This window comes from Apostichopus japonicus, chromosome 8, assembly GCF_037975245.1.
Source record: "Apostichopus japonicus isolate 1M-3 chromosome 8, ASM3797524v1, whole genome shotgun sequence".
Lineage (NCBI taxonomy): Eukaryota > Metazoa > Echinodermata > Holothuroidea > Aspidochirotida > Stichopodidae > Apostichopus > Apostichopus japonicus.
Window position 1 is genome coordinate 41,033,631 of NC_092568.1, and position 19,314 is coordinate 41,052,944.

General features: G+C 39.0%; 3 protein-coding genes across 4 annotated transcripts in view; all 3 read left to right on the forward strand.

The window, feature by feature from the left end:
- Positions 1-10,982, forward strand: part of LOC139972036 (protein YIPF4-like) — a 77,558-nt gene extending 66,576 nt beyond the window's left edge. The window contains exons 1-4 of one of the 2 annotated variants that reach the window (XM_071978912.1): positions 2,927-3,290; positions 5,433-5,483; positions 8,246-8,425; positions 8,774-10,982. In XM_071978912.1, coding sequence (XP_071835013.1) covers positions 5,435-5,483; positions 8,246-8,425; positions 8,774-9,033 — 489 coding nt within the window. In that variant the 5' untranslated portion in view covers positions 2,927-3,290; positions 5,433-5,434 and the 3' untranslated portion in view covers positions 9,034-10,982. Of the gene's footprint in view, positions 1-2,926; positions 3,291-5,432; positions 5,484-8,245; positions 8,426-8,773 lie in introns of those variants that run through there. The other variant, XM_071978911.1, reaches the window with a different exon arrangement.
- The window catches only part of LOC139972039 (uncharacterized), a 41,251-nt gene that overhangs the window by 1,639 nt on the left and 20,298 nt on the right, over positions 1-19,314 (forward strand). The window lies entirely within an intron of this gene.
- LOC139972040 (uncharacterized) lies at positions 14,562-19,134 on the forward strand. The gene is made up of 3 exons (XM_071978918.1): positions 14,562-14,793; positions 18,521-18,710; positions 18,986-19,134. Exons 1-3 carry the CDS (start codon positions 14,604-14,606, stop codon positions 19,008-19,010), a joined length of 405 nt encoding a protein of 134 aa, XP_071835019.1. The 5' UTR covers positions 14,562-14,603; the 3' UTR covers positions 19,011-19,134.

Below are 19,314 nucleotides of genomic sequence, written 5' to 3' on the forward strand. Positions count from 1 at the left end.
CATCCAATTGTGAAATACGTCACAACTCAGTGGTACTCGAATGTTTTTTTCGTACTCGTGAGCGAGTCATCGGCTATCACATGCAGACCCTGACATCTTCAAAGGCGTATAGGTCGGAATGAGTAATGAAACGAATTACTACAGGGGACAAACTTTTAGAGAAACATTCGTTCAGAACCACCACTTTTCAACAATAAGTTAATGAGTGTAAATAACGTTCTCCGAAAATATGTCTAATTAGTAATGGTAAAACATGATTATTTCGGTGTCCAAAGGCCACAGCCAGGTTGAGGTACCGAAAGCGTCGAATTTTTCGCAAATAAAGCTTGGTGATGCTTTTATTCATAGATTATCATCTGTAAGGAACCTGGGCGTCAGTTTTTATTCCACCATGAGCATGTCTGAGCATATAAAAAGTGTTTGTGAGAGTGTTAATTTCATATTCGGAACTTGTGGAGAACTCGTAGGTTCATTTCGCAGGGTGCTTGTCACCATGCAGTGAGGGCCTTGGTCCTCTCGCGCATTGATTATGCCAATTCCTTATTATATGGTGCTAAGGAAAGTGATCTTTGGCGATTTCAGCGCCTTCAAAATAAAGCTGTGCGTATAGTGTTTTCTTGTGGACGCGACTAGCGCTCTTCACAGCTTCTGCGTACTCTACACTGGCTGCCGGTTAAGAACAGGATTAGGTACAAAATCCTTTTGTATGTTTTTAAATCTCTGCATGGTGAGGCTTCCAGTTATCTGATTGATTTTCTACTTTGTATAAGTAATGTTGATGGTTTGAGGCGTAGACTCCGCTCCTCATCTGATACCACCAGACTCATTATTCCACGCTCAAAGCGTAAAACTGGTGATAAATCTTTTCAAGTTATTGGTCCCCGTCTCTGGAACCAGCTGCCTGTGGGTATACGAATGGCGGTTTCTGTCTCGGTCTTCAAAGGTCTGATGAAAACATATTTATTACTAAGGAGTAATGTTTGTATTTTTGCTTGTGTTTAGGCTTGGTGTTTGTTGTTATTGTGTAGTTTATATTTGCTTCTGCTAAGCGCTGTGATCTTTTGTAGAGCGCTCTATCAAATACCTAGTAATAATAATAATAATAACAACTGACTTTTGACCTTCAACAAAAGCTAGTAGTGTTCTGGCACTAATTTTGACTCACCTACAATCCTAATCTGAGGTGAATTCATGCTTTCCTTCTTGAGATATCATTTTTACATACTTTGGACATATGGACCTCATCTGAATCCAAATCACATGTGACTTTCACTAGAATATCATACAGATAAGAGAAGTAGTAACATTCCCTCTTAAGTTAAAGTGTTTACAAGTTTGCGTCTGCTAATCCCGAAATTACCTCTACTAAAAGCATTAGAGCACGCATCTAAAAATCATAGTTTATACATATGTCAACTATGAACAAGCCTCCCTCCTTGAGTTATTGTGTTTACAAGCTAGGTGTGTCACGCGCATGCATACACATATGTGCCATAGTATGGAACGCCGAAATGGAAATGTGTTATGTTGTTTACTTCTATGCTGTTTGTTATCATGTTTTTGTCGCCTTTGATGTTGTTGTCTCCTGTTGTTGTCTCCGTTGATGTTGTTGTCTCCGTTGATGATGTTGTCTCCTTCAACGTTGTTGTCTACTTTGATGCTGTTGTCTCATTTGATGTTGTTGTCTCCTTTGAAGCTGGAGGCGCTGTTCACTTTTATGACGACAAAATACGTATGCAAATTCAATGAATTCAAGTTGCAAAATATAGCACAAGATTGCATTTAAGGACCCTTAATTAATCAAAAATTTCTCAAAGGGGAGGGGGACACCCTCCCTTTAGACCCCTCCACCAGGACGGCATTCACAAATAAACATTTTCCCCTCCCCTCCCCCAAGTGTTGTGCCCCCCTCCCCCAAGATTGAAATGTCTGGCGATGCTACTGATTAGGGCTCCCCTATTACTAGACATGTACAATACAGTAGCTAGGTGTAGGCGAGTCCTAGGCCTATATAGTACCTCACTGCTACTTTGAACCGCTACTCGGTCGTTTAGCGCGACTTCGTACATTTTCCCAATTATTTACCTTGTCTCTTATAGCTGCAGATTGGTGCAAAAAAAAGAATCACTATTTCTCCATTACACTGCCTAAATCAAAGCGGTCTTTTACGTACGCACACTGCCGCCGCCACCCCCCCCCCCCTTGTTTCACAAAAGTGTAAAAATTGTGCACCAAGTGGCTCCATGTGGCTATATTTGAAAAATCCCCAGGCTCTGAATGTACCATCCTCCGAACCCCCTTGCATGCTGCGTTCACACGCGGAGGTACACATTCAAACATTCCAAAAGGAAATCATACGTATGCCCATAGAGAAAAGTGTTCTAATCTCATTGTATGTATTCAATCTTGATAAGGAAGATTAAAAGTCTCTTTGAGGAACTATACCATCAGGAAGTCAGTACTCAAGATATCGAAGAGAATTGGCAGTCGAACATATTGGGGGAAATGCAGAATATATCTTGTGCAACACAAGGTTTTGAAGCAGTCTACTTATTTTGGCGGCAGTTCCTTCTAGAATGCTGTTTTGGCTCACCCCTGTGATGTCTGAGTATAAGATCACACTGATAAAATGGAAATATATCCCTTACTGCCAAGTAGCTTTACACTCACATCAGGATATGATAAGGAAGATTTAAAGTCTCTTTGAGGAACTATGCCAACAGGATGTCAGTACAAGAGATCTAAGAAAATTGGCAGTAGATCATATTTGGGGAAATGCAGAATATGTCGTATGCACCACAAGGTTTTGAAGCAGTCTACTTATTTTGGCTGGAGGTCCTTCTAGGGTGCTGTTTTGATGTCGGAGTATAAGATCACACTCATGAAATGGAAATATATCCCTTACTGCCAAGTAACTTTGCACTCACATGTTGCCTAGATTAGCGGACATTAAGACCCAGCACGAACTGTCATTTTCCAGAGACCAGAAATGAGAATATTTATATTATGAGAATTAAAACATAACTTTTCTTTTAAGTTGGCTTGTTCGATTTAAAACAATTACAAAGCATACCGAAACCTTTCAAATAAATTTATATAAACCCACTTGATAACAGAGAATTAAAATTGCCTCTTATGCAAGACCAGGAAAGAAAATGCTTAAATATGCAGCTCCAGATAAAAGTTTTTTTTCTACAACATAACTTCTGGAAGTACCATCTAGCAGTTTGGTTTAATATCTTGGCAGAGGGAAATACAATGATAGAGAAACAAATTTAACCTTTTTGAAGGTGAGTTAGAAACTTGACAACACAATTAGGGGATGTATATGATCACTTTGCATTAAAATGTACATTGTAAGTTATATATTACAGCCTGTCTTGTATATGGTTGTGGAGATAACCCCCAGTAGAAGTTATGCTTCTTCGTGTCAAGAGTATGGATTACATTAACATATCTGTGTTGCATTAAGTTTTATTAGTGTTTGTGTCAACTGTTTCACTAGCGTATGATAAGACTAGTCTTAAAATACAACTATTGACAGCTTTGCAATGAAGCTATACCTATCAAACTTTTCCGTAAAACACGTAAAACATGAAGTCCTCGTAAAAACCCAATTTGAAATCACTAACGTATACGTCATTCAACTTCAACACTTGGTTAATGGTTGAAGACCACATGCCAAACTTGTTAAACATATATATAGAGAGAAAGATATTTATAAATATATATATATATCATATACATATATATATATATATAAATATATATATATATATATATATATATTATATATATATATATTATATATATATATATATATATATTTATATATATATATATATATATATATATATATATATATATATATATATATATATATTATATGTATAGAAATAACGGAAAAACTGTTAAACAACTATGCTTCATTTAGCGAGGGGGCCCGCTGGCGAATTTTTTTTCCTGAACCTTTCGGGCAGTGTACGTGGAGTTTAGCCAATCAGAGCGAGGCTGTGTTGATGACATACTACTCAGTAAAGATGGTCAGTCGGGTAAATGCGTCGCTTCAATAGCATAAGGTGGAAAACGAAAGACCGCGAGTTCGAGCCCCTGTGTGGATTTTCCCCCCACTTTTTCTCATGTCCAAGTAGTCATGTCCAAGTATTATATTATGAATTGAAAATCGATATTATAAGTTATGCAATGGTTTTAGTGCATGGTCATCTTATATATATATGTGTACAAATATTGCTGTGTACATGTATGTAAACTGTAAGTACGTAACAAACTACTGTACCAGTACTACAGTACTGAGTACAGTGTCATGTCCATCTGAAGACATTGTAAATTTGTACATTAGACAGCGATCATACATCGCCGTTTTTCAACAAAAAAACCGATGCAAACGTCACGTAAGTTGTGCACAATGATTCAGTATAATATCATTATTGCAAGGCCTACATACCTCAATACTATCTGCTGTAGTACAACAATTATGTTGACTTATCGAATGTGATTTCCCCACTTCGACCTTTGGTAAGCACGTAGTACGTCATCAACACAACCTCGCTCTGATTGGCTAGACTCCACGTACACTGCCCGAAAGGTTCAGGAAAAAGAAATTCGCGGCCCGCTGACAAGTACCAAACAATAACCATACGACAGCTGAAACCGGTCGTAGCCCGGCAGTAAGCGGATGTAGAATTGATATCAAACATGCACTCAGTAAACCTAATGGGCGCCATGTACTCTAAAGGGACCATTGTTTATTCATCTTTATACTTTTTTCAATGGTAAGAGAGCAGAGAAACGTGTCCGTTCAAAACAATCTGTTGAATGAGTACATCTTACCCAATATGTTGTATAAAACAAATAATGAATAGTTTCCATTCGTGCAATAGTGCAAATATTTCATTAGTTGAAAGATGTATTTTGTTCCATTCAACGAGGAGCAGCCGAGTTGATTGGAACATATTACACCTTTCAACTCATGAAATATTTGCACTATTGCACTCATAACCATTCATTATTTGTACAATATACCAGTGGCCTTGTATCAACGTGGACTCTCCTTTGGTTGAAGGGAGGGGGCATTTCCACTGCTGCACCAGTGCTCTGTTTGTTCATTGCTACTTCACTGTATTGAATGATTCATTGAGTAACGGTCTTGCTCAACTAGTGTCATAATAACGACATCCAATGGAATAGTAGAAGAATGACTCCATGAACTGCCAGAAGAATATTCAAAATGTTCTGTAGCCCTATGGTATTGTACTAGAAATAGCATTATGGCCACTGCCGTAGTTGTTAACCTATATGTTTGAAGTAGCACATTCAGTAGATTGTACGGCATGATGTTATGAAACCTTACTTAGTCACGATATACACTTATAGTTCATACACTTTTCTTTATACTTCCATCCTATATATAGAAATGGCAAGCCACCTCTACTTAGTTCTCCTGGCCGCAGTTGTCGCTTTGTGTAAGTTCATTGTTTTTGTTTACTATCTCATCTATGTTATTATCATCTTTGTTCCGTATAGAGACAACATCAGGCTAAACTGTTCTTGTGTATATGAATTAAGTATTTAAATATCATATTTACATACTGTCTGGAACGGATATATCTTTGCTAACATGATAATACGCATGCAGTCCCTTCGGCTCTTAACATGAGCCTTCTTATGTATGCCATTGTAACCACAAACTAAGCAATCCCTTACTATATATTAACTTCTTTCTGGTATTATTGTGTAGCAAATAGTCACACAGTTATTATGACGATGTAATTTTCCCCGCCAAAAGTAATGCCTCTTATAAGGCATATGCAATTTAAATATTTATCACTCCGGAACAGTGTGTGAAGTATTGTTTGTATAAACGAAATAGCAACTCTTACATACTAAACATAAACACCCGCATAGAATGCACTTTGCGATCTAGGGAATATCTTAAATTTACTCAAAAAAATCTGTACACTCCGCGCCAACCTGTGGTGGCGCTCCGCTTAGATAGTGTCGAAAGCGCCCACATAGGCCATTCTCTCCCCCTGACCAATCCCCCTAGCTCCGCCACTGCCGGCAAATCAGTCTATCGCCTTAATAATATTTTTGACGCAATCGTTGATGTCTGTTTGACATATAGTTCGGTCATTTCAGTATGTTACTTGGCTGAAAGCCCAGTCAATCTTTCTTTATTTTCCACACGCAATTTGCAGATTTGTCGAAATATGTCGGAAGCAGGCCACTTCGCCCAACAACCAATTTGCCCAACTGCCATTTCGCCCAACCTTACCATTTCGCCCAACCAGCCTGGTCATTTCGCCCAACCAGCCTGGTCATTTCGACCAACCAGCCTGGTCATTTCGCCCAACCTTGATTAAATATGATACTTCAAAAGGAAACGTTCGGGAATTGTTAACGTTACAGGACACGAACCAGTTGAGGATGGATCAGTGTGTTAGGGGTTAGGTTTGATAGTAAACGTTCGAACATTAAGGAATATTAAGGAAACTTGAAAACCTATACTTTGTATAACTTTAGTAAGGAAACGTTCGGGATGCTAACGTTACGGGATACGAACCGAATATTAAGGAAACTCAGTTGAGGATGGATCAGTGTGTTAGGGGTTAGGTTTGATAGTAAACGTTCGAATATTAAGGAATATTAAGGAAACTTGAAAACCTATACTTTGTATAACTTTAGTAAGGAAACGTTCGGGATGCTAACGTTACGGGATACGAACCGAATATTAAGGAAACTTGAGGATGGATCAGTGTTTTAGGGTTTAGGCCTGATAGGTTTGATAGTAAACGTTCGGGAATTGTTAACGTTACGGGATACGAACCGAATATTAGGAAACTTGAAGTCGTGGTTAAATTGATTACATAAGTGATTACATTGAAACAGTGGTTACATTGATTATGTAACCGCCTAAAGTAGTGTAATCCTCCCATTATACCCGAAATAACTGCTCAGACTCCGATCGATATCGAGCGGACCTCACTTTATTTACCTACCACGAAGTAAAATAACCCAAAATAAATCAAATTGAACTAGTGAAATAGAAAAAGTAATATTATTCTGACTGAATATTAGTAAAAAAAGGTTGGGCGAAATAACCATGTTGGTCGGGCGAAATGACCAGGCTGGTTGTGCGAAATGGCAGTTGGGCGAAATGGTTATTGGGCGAAGTGGCCAGAAAGCAATATGTCAATGCTGGTGTCAAACTCACAAAAGATATGTCATGATATTTCAAAGAAACTAACCAGATTGTTTTTTTTTTCTATTTCACTAAACTCTTTGATGAGTTTATCAAAACATGGGATCTCTAAATAAAGGATGTTGATGAAACTTTAGAGCAGCTAAGAAGGCCTGGGAAGTGTCATTTCCAACGATCTAGGAGGCCTTTTTAGCTAAAAATGTTCGGTACGCTGCGCGCCAACCCATGGTGGTGCTCCGCTTAGATAGTAACAAGAAAATGGTCAAGCCCCCCAGAAAATGTTCAAGCCCCCCAGCGCCCCACTGAAAAAAATCCTGGCTACGCCACTGCCTATAATGTATATAATCTTTTAGTTCAATTTCTGTTCTATTTGGGTATTCATTCATGCATCACTTCTTTCCTTCGTCCGACTCCGTTCATTCATCCGTCCTTTCGTCCGTCAGTTCCTTCGTTCGTTAGCCTACTTTCTTTCTTCCGTCCGTCCGTCACAGTCAGTGGTGGAGCTAGGGGTATTGGTCAGGGGGCGGTAATGGTCTGTAGGGGCGCTTTCGACACCATCTAAGCGGAGCGCAACCACAGGTTGGCGGGGAGCGTACAGACATTTTTTGAGTAAAGATTCTCCATAGATTGCCGGAAATGACCCTTTCCGGGCCTGGCTAATTTGCAGATAAACGAAGAAATAAATAGGTGTCATCGCCATTTGTGACAACTGCGTGTGGTGTATCGTCTAAAAATAGATCGAAAGCCCCTTACAATAATTAAAGACCGCCGTTATAGCATTTTATTAGAAAATTACACCAACAAAATGTGACAAATGTCAATAGGTAGATGAGAGCGCAATAAAATAGTCAATAATCGCGAATAAGTGAAAAGTAGTTAAAAGCTGAAAAGGCACCAGCAGTCCATTTGAGTCCGTCAGGGGGGCATCCGCCTCATGACTGTATAAACGCTTCGCCACTGGTCACGGTTCATTCGTTCGTTGAGGTTCTTTCATGTTTTTGTTATTTATTTATTTATTGACAGGCAATGGGTTGAAGTGCAACAACCGTCTCTCTCTAACTTGTGGAGAACACAGTGATGCGAACGATGAGCAATGTGGCTTATGGGAGAAAATGGGGTACGGGGCCGGTGATGACGCAACTTTAAAATGCCCAGAATCTGGAGGGATGAACAAATGCGCTACTGGAGACATACAGTACAAACGTAAGCAGCTGAGCTTTATCCGTCGAAATTCCTTTAGAAAATAGTCCATCTCATGCTCCCATGGAGTATATGAACAGCATATTTAATAATATAACATTTGTTAAAAATATGAAAATATACTGCCTCCACCTCTAAAACATTCAACATTACTATATTGATGCGGGGTGGGGGGCATGGTTTGGCGGGGTGGATGAGAGTCATCGGTTGGGGCGGTGAGAGTGGTTTATTGCTTATTTTTAACGCGAAGGTATAGAAAACCTGGGTGTACGCCTTTTCGCAGTTGCTTTCAACTGAGCATTTGACAGTTTGTAACTTTACTATCATGCATTATTTTGTATCCCATTACAGAAACGGCAGCAAATTTCAGTGTGAAGGTTTCCTTTGCGTCATGCGGTAAGGGAGAAATCAAGTGCTTCACAGATTTGCAAGAGCTTGGTGACAACGAGTTGGGAACAGGCCTCTCATTAGTCCTGAAGGGTCTGGACACACTTACCGCGGGGGAGACAAAAATCTGCTTCTGTGATAAGGATTTGTGTAATAGCGCCCTCTCAATGATTGCACACACCTCTGTTGTGGTCATTTCACTTGTCCTAATCATAATGCTGTAAAGTGCATTTTGAGAGAGGGAAAATCATTCTTATCAATTGTTTAATTTTGTTTACAGTAAAATAACTTTAACAGTGTCATTAATGATAAGATGATTATTTTTATTTTCTTGCTATTCATATCAAATGGTGGTTATGTTATGTGTTGCTTGTGCAGTTCTAGATGTTTGCATTCTTGACTAATATTTTTTTTGCGCGCACGCGGTATAGGAGAAAGCGAGTGCTTCACAGATTTGAAGGCGCTTGATGTCAAGTTGGGATCAGGCCTCTCAACAGTCCTGAAGGGTTTGGAGCCACACCCACTGATCTGTACACTAACAGATCAGTGGCCACACCTTACCGCGGAGAAGACAGAAATCTGCTTATGGGATAAGGACATGTGTAATAGCGCCATCTCAATGATTGCACACACCTCTGTTGTGGTAATATCACGTGTCCTAATCATAATGCTGAAAACAAAGTGCGTTTTCAGAGAGGGAAATTCACTCTTATCAATTGTTTAATTTTGTTTACAGTAAAACAACTTTTACAGTGTCATTAATGTTAAGATGATTATGTTGATTTTCTTGCTGTTCATATCAAATGGTGAATATGTAATGTTTGCCTTGCGCAGTTCTAGATGTTTGCATTCTTGATTAATATTTTTTGCGCGCACGCGGTATGGGAGGAAGCGAGTACTTCACAGATTTGAAGGCCCTTGATGCCAAGTTGGGATCAGGCCTCTCGACAGTCCTGAAGGGTTTGGGGCCACACTTACCGCGGAGAAGACAGCAATCTGCTTCTGTGATAAGGACAAGTGTAATAGCGCCCTCTCAATAGTTGCACACGCCTCTGTTGTAGTAATTTCACTTGTTCTAATCATAATGCTGTAAAGTGCGTTTTGAGAGAGGGAAATTCATTCTTATCAATTGTTTAATTTTGTTCATAGTAAAACAACTTTTAAAGTGTCATTAATGTTAAGATGATTATGTTGATTTTCTTGCTGCTCATATCAAATGGTGAAAATGTAATGTCTTGCTTGTGCAGTTGCACTCTTGCATTCTTGATTAATATATTTTTGCGCGCATAGACTGTTATTACATCGGTGAAGCCAGGAGGAATGAACGGATGTGTAATAATTCAACATGGTATACACCCCGGCTAGTCCAGGTTCCAACCGTCTGGTCCTAAGAAAACTGACGCTCCCGAATAACGGATTTTTTTTTGGGGGGGGGGACGTTCACCAGCGGCGTACCCCCCCCCCCACCCTCAGTCTTGGGCGGGGAGGGTTAAAAGCGCATTAACAATGGCAACATTTTTATAAAATGTCTGTCATCAACGGGCTTTACCCAATGCAAACGGAAGTTGTGGGTGTCATTTCGACGGGTGGATATTCGGACGCACGTTCGTAACGGCTAGAAAGTTTTTGGAAGACAGAAAGTCCACAATGCTTTTCAGGCCCCCCCCCCATCCCACTCCCCCCCCCCACACACACACACACACACTAACCCTAAATATTGTTCTATACTGGTTTCGAATAAATCATGATACCTAAAAGTTTTACCAGAGCTGCCGATGGTACTCTGTCAAGTCCATTATTATGTGGTAGATTTTCAAGAAATGCCCCCCCCCCCCTTCCCTATTCTCCATATACCATTAATTCCCATGTCTAGTGTTTTCAAGAAGCCCATTTTGACAATTAGCGAAACTTCATCGCGCTGCAGCTCTGAATAATCACGCGCTATACTTAATCACCCAACGTGCAGATTTTAGGTCCCTAGTCTACCATCCACGTGACCCCGATGCAGCGTCGATAACCTACAAGTATACATTCGACGGCGTCGCAAAGACTCAAGTGAAGAGCGCTTTTGATAAATAATAATGTATTAATCTTTTATGAGTGATGTTGAAGTTTTATATGGAATCACGAAAGGACTAATCTGCCAAATAAATATCCGTACAAAAACATCAAAGACCGGTATATGTTCATTCATATATTTATGGGCTTTAAACCGTTTTTTTTTTGGGGGGGGGGGGGTTGGGAGCTTATAGCTGGACATTTGATATACCTCATGACCAGTTCCTCGTTCAGTTTGTCGAACTGTGATCACGTGATGTTAGTTTTGCTTCAAGTTCTTGGTATGACACAGCCAGCGGCGTAACGCCTATGGGCTCTGACGGGGCAAACCCAGGAGCCCCCGACCGAAGGGGGCCCCCGCTGCACTGATGTACAGAACTTAGAAGATGGCCCGGGTACCTTTTTTTTTCTTTTCTTTATTTTGGAAACGGCACGTTTTCGTTGGAAAAGAAACTGTAAACGAGACAATGGACATATTTTTCTGTGCGTGAATACGTTCGTCATGAATCATATGCAACTGCAAATCTCGTATCCTTCTTTCCGCACGACTGACTCAAGTGCCTGAGGTACACACTGGAACTTGATAGGCTACGCTGGTACATATTATAGCGAAATAGCGCCTCTAATTTCAACGAATTCGCTCTCGGTCAGGGTTACCACATGAAATTGGCCGATAACTGGCCAAATGACACAAATTTGGCATATTTTGACCTCAGCTATCGGCCAAATCGCCGATGCCTCAGTAAATTCAAGCTCTAGCCCTTCCAAGTTCTCGGGAACTTGGATACCATTTGTCCACAGGAGTTACGCCACGGGTGGAAATATACATGTTTATGTTAATTTGGTCTAATTGTCCTTTCAATCTCTTAATGTATTCTAGCTTTGCAACACATTTTTTCATGTTCCCAGTATGACAAGGCGGACCAAAAATGTGTTTATGAACGCAGATTTTCCACAAAATCTCAGTCGATAAAATCATCACGAAATGTTCCATGTACGACTTAGATTACACCAGAGAGCTTGTAGAACCCCAGAGCTTTCAGGTGGGCCCTTCCATCCCTGGACCCAGGGGCCGGCCCCCAGACTCATCGTTACGCCGCTGGACACAGCACTGTTGGCATTGCCGTTCAGCGTAGGAACTTGAGGTATATCCTACATGTTGGAGGGAAGGGGGGATGATGCACATTAACACACGTGATGTAAAATAACGTAGACTTGCATCATGTGAAGTCTAAAATTGCCAAGTTTTCTTCAATGGACAGGGGGAGTTCAAAGGGCGGGGGTTTAAAGGGCGCAAATCTCGTAATCGGGGTGTTTTTGCTCACACTTCTGATGCGTGAACCTCGGCGTGAAGAGCGACGTCTCTGTCAGATCCATGTCCCGGTCCACTGAGATTCCACTCTTTATGTTCGCAAAACATCTAAATGCTCGAACGTCTGTTTCAGAATCTTTGTGTTCACACGTTGCAGGTGCCCCTCCTCTTAGAAATATACGTATGTACTCCTCTGCCGAAAATGGCTATTGTCTCAGTAATTTCTACTCCTCGGGAGCATAGAGAACAAATTGTATGTTTTTCCCTTGTGGCAATCTTTGTGTTCACAAATTGTGAATAAGCATGCAGGCAATTTACGCAATCTAAAACTTTAGTATTTTTTACGTTTTACTTTTTATCTGTAATATCGAATAGTTTTGTGTGCCATCCAATATACTCTTTGTGATTACAAGATATTAAATCAATATTGATTGGCACTCTTTTTTCCCAATTCAAATATTCAGCGGAATAATGCATGAGCTGCAATGTCAGCGAACAGTCCCTCTGTTTGGGAAAACATCTCCGCATTTGCGGAGGGGGGGGGGGGTTGGGGGTCCATCGATCATCTTTTGCGAGCGCGACTCGTTCAGGTGTCCATTAAAATATGAAGCACTGAGCTAAACTACATTCCTCGAAATTGAATAGTTTAGTTTAGTAGAAAAAAGGATCAGAAGGGACACTTGAGTCCCCATCAAGCACCCTATAGATGAGAGAGAAAAAAACTGAAGACACAAACACTCAGATCCGATTACAAAGCTTAAAGTGCTTGTCCAAAGCATTCTTAAACCCATTGACACTACTTGCAAGTACAACTTTCTCAGGCAAACCATTCCACTCATTCACAACCCTATTAGAAAAAAAAGTTATGCCGAATATTAACCCTACTATGTGACTTTTGGAGTTCAAGACAATGACCTCTGGTACAACTACTGTTAGCAAACATGAAAATGGATATCGAGAAATAGGGAAAGCTTCATTTCACGTGATTCTGCTGTGCAGTATTGCTAATTACAGAGAGCATTTATATTTCTCATGGACAGGCCTAGGTGCTCGTTACTAGGGATGCACCGGATATCCGGTTCGGCCGGACTGTCCGGCCGGATAGTGAGGAATTATCCGGTTCGGGTTCCGGCCGGATATTTTTCAAAATCCGGCCGGATCTTTTTCAAAATCTGGCCTGAATTATTCCTTAAATAGGTGTTGGTATTAACTTAAATCACAGTAAACTATTTCCAAAAATTAATAAAAACATTCAAGGAGGAAGGAATAATTAGGTTTAACATGTTTAATTTAATTTTCTCAATGGTCTGACCCGTTGTTTCTAAAGATCAACCAAAATAATACAACTACTGTTATAATATGAAGCTATACAACAAATACAGTTTGCAGTGAAATCATTTCTTTCCGCCTTCATCAGTTTAATATTGTGCAGTTAAAATAGACCATTCATATACTTATCAGTCAAAATACTGTTCCATTGAATCTTTACTTTCTCATTATTGTTGGCATTCTCTTGGATATATCTCTTGTCACCATGAAAGTTCCTAAAAGTTCATGAAAAACCTAAATCATTAAGTGTTCTAATGAACATTCAATTCCATTTAAAGGATAGATAAAAGATAGATAAGAAGTTTCTTCCACTTCTGGAAAGATACAATGCTTTTTTTTTAATTTATTTTACAGATAATATTGCAGTGTAAAAATTTGTTACCAAATAATGAATAATAAAAGACAATTCTAAATCCAGATAGTACAGTAGTTTTTTACAACAATTAAATAATCTTTTTATTCAGTATAAAGTATGAGATTTGTGAAATGTAGCTTCCCGTTTTAAAACAAACTTCATAGGTAGTATGCAGTATTTTTCCAGCAAACAAATTTACATACTGTACTGTATCAAGCTTGTCAACAATGATATTGTAGTTATTTTATTAAAGAATGCAGATTACACCACTTCAAGTCATATTTAATCTCATAAATGGGGTCTTAAGGGTCCTAAGATTTGCTCCTTGTTTTTTGATACTTCTACTTCTTATTAATGATTTTCTTTTGTGTAATGAAAAATCCGGATTTCATGAACTATCCGGCAAAATCCGGTTCCGGCCGGATCCAAAAATTTGGATCCGGTGCATCCCTACTCGTTACTCACTTTCCCAAATCGAAGGGTATATCCCCGCAAATTGCCTTCCACACCTGACCAATTTTCTATCATTGTATCCTTCTATCATTTTAGCTAGGCTTTAACACACAGCAGTATGTGTATTGTTGCATTGCGAACAACCTTAAGGTCACATATATTCAATTACAAGTGATAACAACGAAGGTCGAGATATACCTAGCCTGAGGAAGATTGCACCTGCGGTGGACTAATTTAGTTAATCAATATAGGCTAGAGCATTTACCCATTGTTATCGTTGTTAAGCAATGACATCAAGTCCCAGATCCTTTAAAACCTCCTATTCTGCAAGGGATGCGGCACCGGCTACATCGTATTCATCACTGAATTACGGGATGTCAACTTCGCAGACTTCAGACGATTTCATACTTGTTGGACAAACCACGTCAGCAAAATCAGACGATACAATGAACCAAAACCAAGGGCTGTACTCGGAAGGTAATATCACTAACGGTTAGGCTTCCCCCAAGTGATGTGAAAGAATTGGTCATTTAAGTACAATGTGAATATTGAGAAATAATTGGTAGTTGTCAACTGTGTTGGTTATCACATAGCCTAACAGTTTTATGTTATAAGTAGGTTATAGGCTCCTGGGCACGGCGGTGGTGGTACTTCTATGCACATGTAGGCCCCAGTACTAGTATCTACAAGAGTAGTAGTCGTAGTAAGCACAAGTACTTAGTATCCTAAAATTAGTAATAATTCAATAAGTTAAATTAAGTTAGGCCAATCTAAGCAAACTTTTTCAAGAAAAGAAATACAATGTTGATAACCTTTCGTGAAAGTTCGTTTGAAATACAAAGTGGCTATTTTTACGACTAGGAGTAACAAAATTTCCGGTTACGCATAAGCAGTTGCTTTAATGTGGCTATTTTTACGACCAGGAGTAACAATAATTTCTGGTTAGGGTTACCCCTACTGCATGTGCAGTTGCTGTATTTACTTTACTGCGCATGCGTAACCAGAAATTCGCCGATGTCATAAGAATAGTTCATAAATAATTGTTACTCCTGGTGGTAAGAAAAGCCACGACCTTTGAAATATAGACCAGGGAAGATAAATCAAAATAAATTTGGTTTCAATTATGGCGGGAGCTATTATTAACTCGATTGCTGGGTACATAAGGATGACGCTTGCTTATTTATATACCCCAGATATGTTGCCTGTTTTAACACCTGTGTAACTGACTGTCGGGAGATGACAACATGGCATTACAACAAAAAGTATATATGCCTACGCCTGAAGATATGAATACAGAGAAAAACATTTCATTCAATGCCTATCAAAAAAAGTTTTAAACAACTCTGTTATTGCCATGAGTTTTTCATTTGCTTGTTCTTTGCCAATGATGTAAGACTTAGTTTTTATAATTCCAGGTAACGGTAAGCCGGGCCTTACACTAATAACATTAAACTGAGCGTAAACAGGAAAGTCTTCATAAATAATCTTCAAAAGCGGATATTTGATTATAAGTTCCTTTTTATTAACTCTGAATATAACTATAACTTAGGATGATTAAAATACACGAGCATAACTGCTGATTAAATATATTATATAATTACAGAGCCCTCTGTTAGACGTATGTAGGCTTCGGGAGATAAGCTTAAACTCCCTGATACGTCTTTAGGAGACACTGAAACCCCCGATTCTAAAATAACAAATTACGACGCATTCACAGGTACAAGTTCTGCCCTTGAACCTGATTGGTCCAAACTTACAGCTAACCCCTCACCCAACTCTTGATTGGTTGAGTGCCAACCCGATATGCAGATTAGCACATGCAAATGAGCACTCAACCAATATGAACCAGTTTGGCTGTCTTCCAGCCCCACAAACTGAATCATTCAAAACAAAACATATGTACATGCTTCTAATAGCGCATGATTCATAGCCCGCCACACCACAGAGCAATTGCCACCAAAACGTGAGCCATTTGTGACGTCAGAATAACAACAAATAAACAATATGTTAATACAACCTAGAATACGCTTGATAATGAGCCAAACTTTTGACCAAAAGATACATGGTCACGATTGTACAAAAAGTACAAAAATGAAGGTAGGGTTATATTGTGTCTCATGCTAGTTCTTAATCATAATAAACAGACAGTACTCTATATATGTTTTAGGTTGATACTAGTATTTATTACTTGTCTCCGTCCCTTCTTATGTGGTGGTGGCGTTCTATCAACATGTTATACTTATTACATAACAGGTTAGGGATCGCGGTATGTCCCTGTCTTCGCCAGTTGTTGTGCAGTTTTGATACCTACTGCACTGTAGGCCGTCATGGTGCAGTCTACTTTAACTAGTGGAATCCATTTTAAATTCACTTGTTTGACATGAAATCAGAGTTACAAATATTAACATTTGGGCAACTATGTACAATATAGCAGAATATAATAAATATGATAAGAAAAATATTACTGAATATTGTCAGTGCCATCATTTAACTTCAGAACTGTCGAGTGTCGACAACAAACAAGCACCATATCATGCGACAAACTAGTATACTTCAAATTAAGATGTGTGTACTATTTGTGTGACAAGCTAGTATACTTCAAATTAAGTTGTGTGTACATATATTGTATTCTGGTAAAATCATTAAATATCCAGAAGTCCCAATCTTGATTGAACTTTGTTGAATTGATGCTAAATGCTTTTAGTTGAGAAAAACAAATGCTGTAAAAGCAAAGGTTGGATGAACTCCATCTATGGTACATATACTTTCAGTACAGTACATCCATCTCAGTAGGTACAGAAAGGTTATTATTTGAATGGAGCACAAACATCTTTTGAGGTCAAGTTTGTTTCCGTTGATTAAAATATGACAATTTAAGAAAAGCTTTGATGGATGCTTGATATTCATGTTATCTGCCTTTAAGTACAGTTGCAGGCAAATTGCAGAAAAGGATCTTAACGTTTTGATGACAGCTTTACAATTTCCATACAAAACATTGCATTTCAAGCTAATCAATCATAGACTTTATAGTATTAATAAAAAATTCCATTTAAATAGTCTTGCATGAAGGTCACATGGCTGTTCTCAATCCTGGTGAACATAATGTCAGACGTTCAACTTGAACGATTCTTTGTCAATTGTGACAATACTTGTTTACAATTTGGATAGGACTAGCAGAAGATTTTATCATTTGTTGATGGTCAACAATTGATCTAAAAACTTCTGAGACTCTGCATGTCAGTTAGTGACATTTATCAAAACAAAGGAAAAGCTACATTATATAGTTACTTTGCAAATAGCTGCAAGTTACATTACTGGTTGAAGCATAGATATTGCAGATTTCAATTGAAGTAGCTGAGAGGTTGTTATTATTTCATGTATACAAGAAGGATGGTTATTGGTTGCTGTGTGTATACATGCTACAACCTTTAGCAACACATATGAGTTACTCATCATGTGGGTAATTGACTCGTTTAGATGTATTTGTGAGTTGCTAGTTTACCTCACATTTTAAAGTAGTTACCTCTGCTTCATCAGGTGTATTGGATATATACTGTAGGCTGTGACTCTGATGGGTCATAAACATAAAATACCTTGGATGTGGTGATAAAGGCAATCATGTTTGTAAGTCTCTCCTTTGATTAGGTTACTTTAAAGGCATTGAAGACTCACCCCAAACTGCGTGCGGCCATCTGAAAAAGTTAACTTTCTGTTGCTTGCAAGTGACGTTTTGTTCGTGTCGCTACAAAATGCAGACAGTAATGAAACGTGATACCTTAATTGTTATCTTTAGCTGGATCTGAGATGACATCGCTGTATCGTTTGTATACTGTGCTGTGGGTATTGACCGCAGCTGTATGTACTGACTGTACACTAGTGTCTAATTACCGACGGTAGCAAGCTGTGTGTGTATTTTCTGGGATCGATGGCGGTGTTTAACACTTCTGTTACACCTCATTCGAAACTAGGTCAAATTACCGGCATTAGACGTTTCTTTTTGCGCGAGTCTTCACACCCTTTAAGTTGAAATTCTTCAACGGTGATAAGTTTGTTTTCAAATTTATCTAGGTACAGGTGAATAGTGCACATGAAGGTTTTACTTTATAATGGTAACTATTTTGTTGACTTTTATGTAACTAGGATGTATAAGAAAGATAAATACAAACTTTAGAGGACATCAGCTTTTCAAGTCTTCTCACACTAGCCACACCTGAGAGCAAAGAAGATGTAGCTCTTGAGCTAGGTGAGATGTCCTTTGGTGATGATGAAGAAAGTGAAGGATCGGGTGTAAGGCACAGAGGGGGTGCTGCATCAAGCTTTCTACAGCAGAAAGGTTACGGTTGGCTGCTGGAAGTAGACGAAGAAGATGACGATGATGAAGATACTCCTCTGCTGTAAGTGAGAATGATAATATCATAACAGAGGGTGGGAAGGGGGGGTAGTGAGGGCAGAGAGTGGGAGGCAGAGGTGTTTAATGTTTAAGTTGATTGGAGACAAACTATTCTCTCTGTATTTACAATAAACGATTATCAATTTGGTATAAAGACGTAATAAGCAGTTTGGTAAATATAAATAAGAAAGATGGTTTGAACGTGATGCACAGAATTTAATATCTTGACACGTTACAAATTAAAAAAAAAAGTTATTGTGAGATTCTCTTCTTTTTCAGGGATGAGCTCGATATTGACTTGTAGAACATCAACTACAAGCTGCGATGCGTTTTGTTTCCTTGCCAGTCCCTAGGATTTCAGAGAAAAATTGTCCGAGATTCGCCTGATTTCTGGGGTCCATTATTGGTTGTGATGATGTTTGCTGTTGTTTCAGTCTATTGACAGTTTCGGGCAAGGTCCTCTTACAGTAAAAACAAGAATCTTGTGTTTGGTTAGGGTATTCCGGTAACAACATTGGGAGATACTGATGCGAGATTATATTGACAAGGGAAACTGTTCACCGAGTAATTAAGTTTTTATTCGGCCAGTTTTGTAAGGGACTACAGGT